The sequence below is a fragment of the Mustelus asterias genome, chromosome 18 (assembly GCF_964213995.1).
Source record: "Mustelus asterias chromosome 18, sMusAst1.hap1.1, whole genome shotgun sequence".
Taxonomy (NCBI): domain Eukaryota; kingdom Metazoa; phylum Chordata; class Chondrichthyes; order Carcharhiniformes; family Triakidae; genus Mustelus; species Mustelus asterias.
In genome coordinates this window covers 70018304-70032142 of record NC_135818.1, presented here as the reverse complement: position 1 = coordinate 70032142, position 13839 = coordinate 70018304, and the positions used below count along the sequence as shown (strand labels likewise).

At 41.9% G+C, this 13839-nt stretch overlaps 1 protein-coding gene across 2 annotated transcripts; it reads right to left on the bottom strand.

Annotated features, from left to right (window-relative positions):
* Positions 1-51: 51 nt before the first annotated feature.
* LOC144507268 (ubiquitin thioesterase OTUB2-like) lies at positions 52-13312 on the bottom strand. Of its 2 annotated transcripts, none has more exons than XM_078234287.1 (6): positions 13199-13312; positions 9976-10068; positions 6949-7067; positions 5593-5677; positions 4963-5157; positions 52-1625 (listed from the first exon to the last, which is right to left on the bottom strand). In XM_078234287.1, exons 1-6 carry the CDS (start codon positions 13271-13273, stop codon positions 1416-1418), a joined length of 777 nt encoding a protein of 258 aa, XP_078090413.1. In that variant the 5' UTR covers positions 13274-13312; the 3' UTR covers positions 52-1415. The 2 variants fall into 2 exon arrangements, with proteins under 2 accessions (XP_078090413.1, XP_078090414.1); XM_078234288.1 differs by lacking the exon at positions 13199-13312 and adding an exon at positions 10706-10829.
* Between the last annotated feature and the right edge of the window lie 527 nt (positions 13313-13839).

Below are 13839 nucleotides of genomic sequence, written 5' to 3'. Positions count from 1 at the left end.
AAGATTAAACAACCTAAAAAAAAACTCATCCTCGAAGTAAAACAGAGGATACAGTTCTTCTAAAAGCATTTCGACTAAAGTCTAGGTATGCAAGAATGTGCAAGGCAGCTTTAAGAATTCTACTTAATAAGGCCAACTGTCATGTTTAAGTTTATTTATTGTCACGAGTAGGCTTACATTAACACTGCGATGAAGTTACTGTGAAAATCCCCTGTGTTGGGTCATTGCAAAAATACAGTGAAATTCAAGAGCAAGCAGAAGTATTTTAAAATGTTAATTAGCTTTTCTTAATATGAATTGCTTTAGTTTACAAAGTGCTTATCTGGGGAAAATTTGGTCATACTGCAACCATTTGCTACTTATGCCTGTAAAGCAAGATTGGAATGATAGTACAATATATTTTTGACAAGCATGTTAGTATTAATGTAAACAATGAATTAATTTTGCACTACACAGTCAGTTGAGCATCTGATACATCAGTTCTTAGATTTCATTAGATACTATTACATAACTTTTTAACAATAAATCCAAATTAAATGGTATATGGATGGCATAGTGGTTAGCACGTCACAGCACCAGCCTTGGGTGATTGAGTTTGCACGTTCTCAGTGTCTGTGTGGGTTTCCTCCCACTGTCCAAAGATGTGCACGTTAAGTGGATTGGCCATGGCAAATTGCCCCTTAGTGTCCAAAGGATGAGTAGGTTAGGGGATTAGCGGGGTAAATACATGGAGTTACCGGGATAGGGCCTGGGTAAGGTGCTCTGGGCTGAATGGCCTCCGCCATTGTAGGGATTCAATTATTCTACGCTTATTCTACATAGATGATTCAATACTTTATGATCAATCTTAAATCTGCTACAAGGCTGCTATCATTTACCTAAAACGAAGCCAATATAGAATATACTTGTAATTACTAGTTAGAAAATACCAATGGCTGCCACATTAAAATCTGGACCATCAATGAGGATTCAAGTCTCACTGGGAATGCGTAAGGAGGAAAACGTTCTGAACTGAGGGAAGAGCCTCAATCTGTGAATACTGATTGGGCATAGATCAGCAGGAACTAAATCAGATGTTATACATGAGTTATTGAAGGGGCAAGAAGAAAGAGATGGATTAAAAGATAGAACTTTTGAAGCTAAATTTAAAAGCATTATACAAAGCTGATACCAGAAATGTATTCTTTGCTGCAAGGCTACATTGAAAGGGACAAACCTTGTATACAGTATATTACAACCATACTTTATAAATATGGCAACAAAATGCTCAAGTCACTCCATTTTTACCTGGGGATATACATCCATTTTCTACTGTGCAGAACGATGGTGTTCATAAGTGTATCAAAAGTGAGACTCTTTACCAAACCCTGTACCAAGCACTAAAACTGTTCTAATATCACAAGGCAGATCAAAGACTATTTCGGTTTATTTGCTTTATAAAGTATGTCATAATGGCCTGGCTTGTAAAGTAGGTAAACCATAGGCTTTGATCCCTCAGGAAAGACGTGATGATTAACTTCAGTATCCGTTTTGTCCATATATTCAACCTGGATTGACAAATTCAGTGCTTGGGTCAGCGCAGTGATATGAATGTGATCACTCTCCATAGCCATTGGTTCCACTTCCTGCAAGAGGAAAACTTGGCATTATTATTTTTATATATTAACACAAAGAAAAATCACTCCATCTCAAGTACATTAGGCAATACCTATTTTATCAAGTATCCTCCGCAAGAGATCAGTCCTTTTCTGGTCAGAGACATAGCAGGATATGTCAACTGAATAAGTATTTTTGTACAAAAATCTCAGCACAACCATTCCTACAGTAAGAAGTCTCACATCATCAGATTAAAGTCCAACTGGTTTATTTGGTAGCACGAGCTTTCGGAGCACTGCTCCGTCAGGTGATGAAGGGGCAGCGCTCCTAAAGCTCGTGCTACCAAATAAACCTGTTGGACTTTAAGAAGTCTCTCAACACCAGGTTAATGTGCCCACCCCAGTCCAATGCCGGCATCTCCACATCATGGCTAACCATTTCTACACAGGGATCTTAACTTGTGAAGAAAATCAGCCAGCTGTCGGAGGGAAAAGAAAATGAATTATTTAGATTAGAGGGTAAAAGTGAGCAGAATATCAAGAGGATGAAAAATAGTAATATGCCTTTCTATTATCAATTTATCTCTCATGTCCCCACCTCCAAATTGCAAAGTACTTTGGAATGTTTTGTTAAGTGCACTATATAAAATGTGAGTTACGAATATTCAACGTTTTTGTGAAATACCTTACTCTGAACATTAATCTACTAAAGAATGAGTTGCATATAGCACCTTTGTTTCCAACAACCCACTGAATTTTACATTAGCTACTCAAGTACAATAATTATTAAACATAGTATGTTCTCAAAAAATGAATGACTAGCTAATCTATCTTTGGGAGTGTAAGAAGAAATGTTGGCCGCAGGAGAACTCTCTCTTAAAATAATGCATAAAAATCTTTTAGCAGGCACCTAAACACACAGGATGAGGTAAAAGCACATCAATCTAGGGATTAGATGACGCAAGTCATGCATCAGCTTCACAAATAATTGCCAACTCCCGAGCAAAAAAAACACCAAATAATCGATTTCAAGACCAACTTTGGGAAAATCCTCTCCACTCACTAAAGCAAGTTCCAGGAAACCAGTTATTCGTGTTGGCTTGTTATGTGTGAAACACACCTTTCTCTCTGCCAACATATTTCAATTTGCTTATGAACATAATGCAGGAAACAACTACTCCCCCCTCCATTAACCTGGTCCTAAACATCAGATTTATTTCCCACACTTTGATTGTCTTCAATACCTGTCAAAAGTTCATCCATCGCCTTAACTATTCTCCCCTACTACTGTCATCCCAAATAGGCCAAGTGTTAAAAGTTTTTAAAGTTAACTATATTTATCTTTTCTCCAAGTTTAATTTCACATTCCGGGATTTAGTTTGTATATTCTTTGGAAAAACCTCAATAAGATCCTTTCTACACTACGCACTTGCCCTGAATGAAAGGCACTAATAATCTTCCAGTGTACGGTCCTCAATACCATTTATAAACTATTAGCTTCTTTACATTCTTTCCAGAGACAATATATCCTTTTACACTTGTGATTTGATTTATTATTGTCACATGTATTGTTATACAGTGAAAAATGGTGTTTCTTGTGCGCTAAGCAAAGCATACCATTCATACAGTACATGGAGTAGGAAAGGAGAGGGAGCAGAATGTAGTGTTACAGTCATAGCTAGGGCACTGTACACAATAAAGTAACGGAAATTGGTTTAATCAATCAAGGAGCAATGCAATAAGAGCACAGCAAGGAGGAGTGGAATAAAAGAAGTGGATACCCCAGAGCAGGTGGGGAAGGGGGGACTTAATTAAAACCATAAATGTATAAAAACGAAGTTACGTAAGGATAACAAGGCAGGTGGTATTTATGGAAAGAGCGAGCTCGAGATCCCAAGTAACCATATCTGCACTAAGTCTCTGCAATTTCACATCAGCATTGTTGAACATCTTGGGGGGTCATCATGACCAGATATTGAATTAGACCCGTCATATTAATAAAAGCAAATTACTGCAGATGCTGGAATCTGAAACCAAAAGAGAAAACACTGAAAAATCTCAGCCGACCTGAGATTTTGACAAAGCTTTGACAAAGGGTCATCTGGACTCGAAACGTCAGCTCTTTTCTTTCCTTACAGATGCTGCCAGACCTGCTGAGCTTTTCCAGCGTCTTCTCTTTTGGTGTCATATTAATAATGTGGCTCCAAGAGCAAGTCAATTCTGAGGCGAGTAACTCACCTGATGCCCCAAAGCCTATCCACCATCTGCAATGCACACATCAAGAGTACGATGGAATTCTCTCCACTTGCCTGAAAATACACTCAAGAAGCTCGACATCATCCAGGATAAAACAGCCCACTTGACTGGCACCCCATCCACCACCTTAAACATTCAATCTCTCCCCCACCAATACACAGGGGCAGCAGTGTGAACCATCTATAAGATGCATTGCAGCAACTTATTAAAACTCCTACAACAATACCTGCCAAACCCACTACTACCTAGAAGGACCGGGGCAGCAGGTTCATGGGAACATCACCACCTGCAAGTTCCCCTCCAAGCTACACACATTCCTAATTTGGAAGTACATCACCATTCCTTCACTATCATTGGGTCAAAATCCTGGTAATCCCTAACTACACTAATGATTTAAATGAAAGGACTGAGGGATATGTATCCCAAGTTTTCTGACAATGCAAAGCTAGTGGGAAAGTTATGAGTCGGATGCAAGAAGTTGCAAAGGAATAAATAGGTAAAGTGCATGGGCAAGGGAATAGTGTATAATGTGAGGTTATTCACGTCAGTGGAAATAATAAAAAAGCAGAATACTTTTTCATTGAGTCATAGAATCCCTACAGTGCAGAAGGAGGCCATTCGGCCCATCGAGTCTGCATTGACCACAATCCCACCCAGGCCCTATTCCTGTAACCCCACATATTGACCCTGCTAAACCCCCTGACACCAGGGTCAATTTAGCATAACCAATCAGCCTAACCCGCACATCTTTGGACTGTGGGAGGAAACTCATGCAGACATGGGGAGAATATGCAAACTCCACACAGCGAGTGACCCGAGGCTGCAATTGAACCGGGGTCCCTGGCGCTATGAGGCAGCAGTGTTAACCACTGTGCCACCGTGCCGTCCATTTTTAAATGAAGAGAAAGCATTGCAGTTGGTATTCAGAGGGGCTTGGGTGTCCTCATGGATGAAGTATAAAAGTTAACATACAGGTACAGTAACTAATTAGGAAGGCAATATTGTTTCATCAATATTCACCAAAAAAAATTTTTTTTTCCCCTGAAGTTCTAAAGGAAACTCCATGTTGAGTAAATGAAACCAATTAATATAATCAAATTCTGGAACTGACCTGAGTGCAGAAGTCTTTAACACTTACACCTCCCTCGAGAAAAAGCTCAAAGAACTCAGACCGCTTCTGTAAGTACGCGGACGTTAGCAGTCGGAGGTATTGCACTAAGTGATCTGAAACGCCACGGTCATTGAAAACGGCAAGGAGCTTTGAGACGGAACCATCTGTTTCCACCAGGTCAATCACATCCATAAACTAGAACCAGAGAACCTAACAGTAACATCTGTTTCAATGCATTTTTCTTTCTTAAAAGGAAACTATAAAGTTACTTAGCAAACTGAACAGAAAATTGAGATGGCTCACTTTGACCAATGTTCAACCACACAGGAGAATGTCCTCCAACAAGATCTTCCTGGGTTAGAGACCATAACACAAAAGACAAATGCACAAAAAATGTCCACACCAGTTCACTAGTATTTAAAACAATTAGATCTGTGACTGTGAGCTGGTAGGTAATGGAGGAAAAGGTTGCAATTCTGTGCAGTATCACAAATTCCACGTGTGGAATTATGAATACTCCCTTTGAAATTTTGATTTGTTCATTATTTTTGTGCAGTTGAGTCAAAAGACAAATAATAAGACCTTCAAATTCCTAATTTCCCGCAGTTCTTCAGGAACTAAAATACTCACAGTGGTGAAAGAGTTTTCAAATTTACTTTCAGCAAATCCAGCAGATGAAAGTTCATCTCTACTTCGCATTAAATTCTTTCTTAGTCTAAAATAAAAGAAATTCAGAGAAATGGTGATTAAACCCGTAAGGCTAATGCACTAAACACCATGGCGCAGATTTTCACTTGTTTACTATTTATAAGGAAACCATAATTTTTGTCTTATACATGTTTACTGTTTCTCCACGCATAGTCAAAACCTTGAGCGGGATTTTCCACCCAGCGCCTGGATTGTCCGGTCACACCGAAAGTCAATGGACTTTAGTGGGCAGCACGGTGGCACAGTGGTTAGCACTGCTGCCTCTCAGCGCCAGGGATCCAGGTTCAATTCCGGCCTCGGGTCACTGTCTGTGTGGAGTTTGCCCATTCTCCCCGTGTCTGCGTGGGTTTCCTCCGGGTGCTCTGGTTTCCTCCCACACTCCAAAGATGTGCGGGTTAGGTTGATTGGCCATGATAAATTGCCCCTAGTGTCAGGGGGATTAGCTAGGGTAAATGTGTGGGGTTACGGGGATAGGGCCTGGGTGGGATTGTGGTTGGTTAAGACTCGATGGGCCGAATGGCCTCCTTTTGTACTGTAGGGATTCTATGACTTTGGACTGGGCCGCTCAATCTTCCGTGGTGGGTTCCACCCCAATAGGCAGGAAAATTCCAGCCCTTGACTTTCAGCAAACTTGAAATGAGTAGCACATGGAAACCCAGTATCACCTTTAAGAGTATCCGCACTGCGCTGCCATAAACAGCAATAAATATTTATACAGCACCTAGAACAAAGAAAAGTACAGCACAGGAACAGGCCCTTTGGGGCTCCTGGACTGTGCCAATCATGATGCCCTAACTAAAAAAAAAACCTTCTGCCCTTAGTCAATCTGCATCCCTCTATTCCCTCCCTATTTATATATCCATCCAGATGCCTCTTAAATGTTGCTCATGTGCCTGCTTCCACCACATCCTCTGGCAGCGCGTTCCAGGCACCCACCACTCTGTGTGTGAAAAACTTCCCCTGCACATCTCCCTTAACCAGCACAGACACAATGGACAGAAGAGCCTCCTTCTGTGCCATACAAATCTATTCTTCAGAGGGGAAGAGGGAAATAAAATTCCCCAGTCTAGTCTTGAATGCTTCCCCCAAGATCATTTTCCCCCACTTCCACTTCCTCCTCCACACTAACACGCACATAGGAAGAATCAATGGCTAATGGACTGTACTTTCAAGTTCGCAAATCTGAGTTTAACTGCATTACTACCTTGTACCTCCATCCTACTTATCACTATACAGCCAAATGCAATATTACGAGCAGGAACTGTAAAACAAACTTACTTCTGTATTCCCTTCTTACTTCCAAGTAGTGATTCCAGGTAAGCAAAGCTCAGTGCTCGATAAAAGCAGTTCCCATCACCAAGTGTTCTTCGGAAGAAAGGATACTTTCTACTAATATCCTTTAATGAGAAAGATAGATCTTACACACATAGCCTGCCACGAGAAAAATCATTTTCAATGTATTTCGACATTTAAATCACGTGCTTGAAGCCTGATAGAAACGACTACCCCATTCAGACCTGCATTGTAATGAAAAGCAGTCCTTTAGGAATTCTGTTGTATCCTGGCACAAGTATGAAACTGGTAAATTCATTCAAGAGCAACTGATGAACTGACAAAGGCAAATTTCAGAATTGAGCCACGAGAGAGTCAGGGCGAAGGTTTAGTACTCAAACTTTAGTACTCAACGTGACAAATGATATATTTTATTGAAGCCCTTTTTTATATATAAATGGTTCATTCCTCACAACTCAAGTTATTGTGCTTACAGAATTTATTAACCAGCTGGAGCCAGAGTTTCGTCCAGACACAGCGTAGACGTCTGTTGTTGTGACCTCACTGCTAATAAGCTTGTTAGCCTAATACACAATTTTCAATTATATTTTTACTTCACAAAGTGTTCGGTTTGTAGCTCATTTAACTCAATTACAGTGGGCTGTCTTTAAAATGAAGTCCCAATATTCTCTTCTGGGAGAGAAAATACTTCTAGATAATCTGACAACAAAGTGAAGGCGGCACGGTGGTACAGTGGTTAGCATCAGGGTTAGCTCACAGCTCCAGGGATCTGGGTTCAATTCCGGCCTTGGGTGACTGTGGAGTTTGCACATTCTCCTCGTGTCCGTGATGTGGAGTTGCCGGCATTGGACTGGGGTAGACACAGCAGGTAGTCTCACAACACCAGATTAAAGTCCAACAGGTTTATTTGGTAGCACGAGCTTTCAGAGCGCTGCTCCTTCTCCTCGTGTCTGTATGGGATTCCTCCAGGTGCTCCGGTTTCCTCCCACCGTCCAAAGATGTGCGGGTAAGATACTCTGTCAGACAGTCAGTGCAGACTCAGTGGGCTGCATGGCCTCCTTCTGCACTGCAGGAATTCTATGATCATGGTCTGTCTGTACACGTTGTTAGGTAGTTAAAAAATAAAGTTAGATGTCCATTTTATTGAGAAAAGTTTAGATTGCAGTGTTGAGTTTTTTTTTAATATGTCAATGCCATCTAATCCACACCTGCTCACTGCTGCCCAAACAGAAAGACTTGGAGTGCAGGCTGCTGGCCCATCAGTTTAGCATATAAGCCAGACAAACTGAGAAATATGAATTCAGAGATTAAAGTGTACAATGGCCGCTCCTACCCTGTATATACTGCAGGATGTTCAAACAGGAAGATGCTGTCGAACAACAGATTTCCAAACAGTTCGTCGGACAGATTAAGATGGAAAAAAGTCACAAGATACTCAACAAACTTACCTAACCTTGTAAAGTTTAATTTTTGAAAAAAATGCCTGTATTTCCATTAATTGCTCCCACACTGCCAAAGGTAATGTATGCAGATATGAATCTAACTCGGGTCATAGTTTTATACTGCAGCTGACATACTCATTTATGCATCGAAAACTTAAATTCTTACTGCTGCTTCAATAACTCAGTTTGCAATGCATCTACAATGACACATATTAGTTTGCATTTTGCAGTGGTAATTATCGTGAAACTAACAACATTCATCCTCATTACTCCACCCGAAACTGACAGCAACTTCCGGAGTGTGCACATGCACAGAGTAACGCAGAAACTGGAAATTGCTGTCAGGAATTCTACCCGTCTCCAGGGGATGCAAATAAGGCCATTCCCATTCCTGACTGCAATCAATTGGAAATCAACTGAATTGATGCAAACTTCCACTCTGACACCATTAGTTTCACTTCTTACACTTGGTTCAATGAAGTGTAACTGAATTCTGAGCAGTGCACTAACTTCATAATTATTGCTAAACACACTCACCAGACCTGAAAAGCTAATCTTATATTTATTTGTTGAATGTCAAATTTCTCCATAATAAAAATACTCTACATATTTTGAAATTTTTTTTTTTAAAGTCCATCAGTATTTTAGTTTTTAACCTTAATCCAATCATTCACTTCACTGCCTGAAAATTTAATATTAAAAGTGAAGGATATTGAGGGTTTGTAACTTGCTGGTTCGCTTTGTGTTAATACTTCAATGTGATTAGTCTTTATCTGCTTGCTGACATCACGGCTACTGCATGTCAAAACATTTCCCCCTGACCAGGATCCTGTTTTAAATCCACATCACATTGGTTGCTGCTTCAAAGATGTACAGGTTAGGTGGATTGGCCATGTTAAATTGCTCCTTTGTGTCCTAAGGTGTGTAGGTTAGGGAAATTAGGGGAGGTGATGGCCTAATAGTATTATCACTAGACTATTTATCCAGAAACTCAGCTAATGTTCTGGGGACCTGGGTTCGAATCTCGCTACAGCAGATGCTGGAATTTGAATTCAATAAAAAAAATACCTGGAATTAAGAATCTACTCATGACCATGGAACCATTGTCGATTGTCAGTAAAACCCATCTGATTTAGGGAAGGAAATCTGCCATCCTTACCTGGTCTGGCCTACATGTGACTTCAGAGCCACAGCAATGTGGTTGACACTCAACTGCCCTCAGGCAACTAAGGATGGTCAATAAATGCTGGCCAGCTAGTGATGTCAGTCCCACTAATAGATTTTTTTTTAATTAGCGGGGTAAATGTGTGGGGTTACAGGGATAGGTCTGGGTAAGATGTTTGGTCAGAGAGTCGGTGCAGACTTGATGGACTGAATGGACTCCTTATGCACTGTAGGGATTCTATGACCTTTGGAGGCAACTTTCCTGCAAGTCAATGGCGTGCGGCCTTGCTTTGTGGCAATCACAAAATCCAGTCCATTATCATCATTGCCTGGTATTTACTTGTTAATTCGTGAATGCTGTGATAAATAGAAACATTTTCAGAGCTATAAGTGAACAATATCATACCTGCACTTTCTTTTGGTAAATTCTATCTTCACTTTGCTCTTCTCCAAGTGCTAGTATTTCAATTTTATCAGAGACTATGCAACCAGATCCAAACTATTTAACAAAAGGAAAAATAACGCTTAATAGAGCATGTAAATCAGCACTCAGAAGAAGTTTTTTACATCCACAAATACAAATCTATACATTTTGACATTTGAACAAAGATCCAATATCCTAATATTCCACATGCAGTGCCTTGCTAGCATTCCATGAATGGCAGTCCACATATGGTAAACAAATTACAAAGCTTATGATTCCGAACATAATCAGAACATGTTGGGACCCAATCTGGAACATGTTCCTGACAATGTACATTGCAGAAAAGTGGAGTTCACAAAATGGAAAGTGGCAGATTCCATCTATCCCCCTGAAGCAAACATGAACGGGGCTGCGACTAAAATATTAACCAGTCAAGAGGGCAGGATTTCACAGAAATGTCAAAGGCCGTGCAGGTCGCTGCCTTTTCCAAAAAAAAAATTTTTTAAAGGGGTTGACGGAATAAAAAAGGCCATCTTTGTGAACAAGCAATCAGGAAACGATCAAAAAGTAACGATCAGTCCAAAGATATGAAGGTTAGGTTGATTGGTCGTACTAAATTGACCCGAGTATCAGGGGGATTAGCAGGATAAATATATGGGGTTATGGCCGAATGGCTTCCTTCTGCACTGTGGGGATTTTACGATTTTCTTACCATTGCATTGCAAAGTTAACGCAAGGGTGAAAATTTTCAATTTTTCTCCTCCTGTAACTGTTCAATATGCTATGGATACATGCTATCACACAAGAAAACTTCGGTTCAGGTGTTTGTGTGGCTGGGTCAGAGACAGGCTGATTTGAACTTAATGCTTAAATAGCATAAATAATCCATGAGTCTAGTAATCATTAACTTCAGGAGGATGGGATGGCGCACTACAGACCTTTCACTTCTGGAGCTTGGATTCGATTCCAACTTTAATTGGCAACCTCACTTGGCTGGTGTAAAAAAAATAAGTTCATATTGGTGCAGGAAAAGGCGCTCTGCTGAGTTTGGGGTTATGGGACATTGCTGGAGCAGCATAGAAAGAGCTCTGATCCCCCATCTATACATATTGTACCCACCCAAGAAATTAAACTGTGGAACACTTCTTCCTGAAACTAACACAAAGTTATCACAAGTAATTTGATTAACAGAAAAAGCGTGATACAGATCAAAAAATTCAACATTAATCCTGACTCCTGAAGCAATGCATGAATTGCATTGCTATTTCAAGTCTATGACCTTTCATCAGAGGACCTGAAACATTGGCTCCCCGTAGATGATGCCTGCCATGCTGAGAACTGCCAGCGCTTTCTCCTTTTATTTCAGATTTCCAGCATCCACGGCATTTGCTTTTAAGTGCATGATAGGGACAACACTTATTCCCTTGTTTTAGTCAAGAATACCCCCACCTTAGATAAAGGCAAAATACTGCAGATGCCGGAATCTGAAACAAAAACAGAAAATGCTGGAAAATCTCAGCAGGTCTGACAGCATCTGTGGAGAGAGAATTGAGCCAATGTCTTGAGTCAGGATGACCCTTTGTCAGAGCTACCCCCACCTTAAATGCACCCAGCAATAATGTCCACAAATCTCCAACGTACAATTTAAGGACAATCCACTTGGGCAGATAGATGCATAGAAACTAGAAGCAGCATTAGGCCATTCGGCCCTTCGAGCCTGCTCCACCATTCATTTTGATCATGGCTGATCATCAAATTCAATATCCTAATCCTAATCAATATCCTTCCCCCCACGTCCCTTGATCCCTTTAGCCCCAAGAGCTATATCTAATTTCCTCTTGAAATCATACGGGGCAAGGCTAGCCCATTGCACTGGGTGTGCTGATGCCTGCGATCGTGGTTTGCCCTGGCTAGGGTAGAATAAAGGATCAGGGTAGCCAATGAGGTTAAATGGAGGCTTTACCTGATGCAATTTTCCAAAGCCATCTCAACTTTTGGCTAAGATGAAGTGTTGGATCAAGCCCGGGAAGGGGTGCAATGCCTCATCCCATCAGCTTGGAACATAGAAACTAGAAGCAGGAGTAGGACATTCGGCCCTTCAAGTCTGCTCCACCATTCATTCTGATCATGGCTGATCATCAAATTCAATATCCTGAGCCCGTCATCCCCCCAAATCCCTTGATCGCTTTAGCCCCAAGAGCTATACCTAATTCCTTTTTTTAAAAAAAAAATCACACAATGTTTTGGCCTCTTGTTTGATCAAGTCCAAGATGGGATGGAAAGTCTGGTCAGCCTGGATCTTGTTTGTTCCTCACGTGGGGACATTGATGGAACTCAATTGGCTTTTTTGATTAGAAATAAAGTGCTGAGAGGTACAAAGAAAAAATGCTCTGCAGCAGGCAGTTTGATGCACTGGAAATGCACTCAGTGGAATTGGTGAAGCCTGCTGTGGCTTAATGTTAGTTAGTTTACTTATTAGACAAGTTGGCTTATATTAACACTGCAATGAAGTTACTGTGAAAATCCCCCAGTCGCCACACTCTGGCACCTGTTCGATTACACTTGGAGATTTTAGCACGGCCAATGCACCTAACCAGCACGTTTCAAGACCACACAGACACGGGGAGTGCAGAGTCCGCACAGCCAAGCTAGGAATCAAACCTGGATCCCTGGTTCTGTGGGGCAGCAGTGCTAACCAATGCTATCACAGTGTTAAATCCATTGGGGAATGGCGCCAAGTGCAACCTTCCACCAACCCAAATCCAAAACCCATCCATCCTGTTGCTCTATCCCCTTTCCTCCCCTCTCTGCTCTGACGAAGGGTCACCCAGACTCGAAACGCTGGCTCTATTCTCTCTGCAAAGGTGCTGTCAGACCTGCTGAGATTTTCCAGCATTTTCTGTTCTTGTGTGAGTGCTAACCACCGTGCCGCCCAATGCTGTCAGTATTAAAGCCATTGGGTAATGGTGCCAACTGCAACCTTCTGACAGTAACTTCACTGCAGTGTTAATGTAAGCCTACTTTGTGACATTAATAAATCAACTTTAAACCTTCTTCCATCCCATCCCAACCCAAATCCAAAACCCATCAATCTTGTTGCTCTATCCCCTCCCCTCCCCTCCCCCCACCAGTCTGTCCCATTGTTTCACCCTGGCAGCCAGTGAGCGGATGGGGGGGGTTTGGGAGGAGGGAAGCTGGGACTTACTGCACCATCCATTGCAGCCCCTGTGCAGCACTCAGTCCCCGCTGGGCAGTGTGAGGCAGCGCCGAGCCCGGGCATTGACACATTGCCACCCACCCCCCTCTCCTCCTCGCGCGCAGACTCACCACAGCGGCCCCGCCCACACCCCGCCGCCGGAAGTGACGTCCCAGACAATAGACAATCGCCAGCCCCGCCCCCCACGCAGAGTCACGTGGCCTCAATGTAGCGACTGCTTGGTAGGCGGCGAGCACGTGCTGGGCTGCTGCAGTTGTTGTTGTTATTGCTGCTGCCCAGTTCACTGTCGGCATCCTCTGCCTCACACTGTCAGCACTGTAAAGAGCCCATGTCAGTCTGTAGCACCATAAATCAATGGAACTATTGCTAAATTATCAGACTGATTGAAAAACGATGCCAACTGCAATCTTCTTCTGCCTGCCTCACAGTGCCATCAGTGTGTAGCACCCATGTCACTTTGTATGGCTGCATGCACCATAAATGCACACTGTCGGTGTGGAGTTTGTACAATCTCCCCGTGTCGGGTACTCCAGGTTCCTCCCACAGTCCAAAGATGTGCACATCTGCTTCATCTGGTTGACCAGACATCTGGTCTGGTTGATTGGCCATGCTAAATTGCCATTTAGTGT

What these genes read in the sequence shown, in the direction of transcription:
- LOC144507268 (XM_078234287.1), bottom strand. Translation starts at nt 13,273, where the DNA reads ATGCCCGGGCTCGGCGCTGCCTCACACTGCCCAGCGGGGACTGAGTGC. An exon ending in TTTACCAAAAGAAAGTGCAG is followed by an intron (nt 7,068 to 9,975) that starts GTATGATATTGT and finishes TTCTCATTAAAG; the next exon opens with GATATTAGTAGAAAGTATCC. An exon ending in TTAAAGACTTCTGCACTCAG is followed by an intron (nt 1,626 to 4,962) that starts GTCAGTTCCAGA and finishes TTCCTCTTGCAG; the next exon opens with GAAGTGGAACCAATGGCTAT.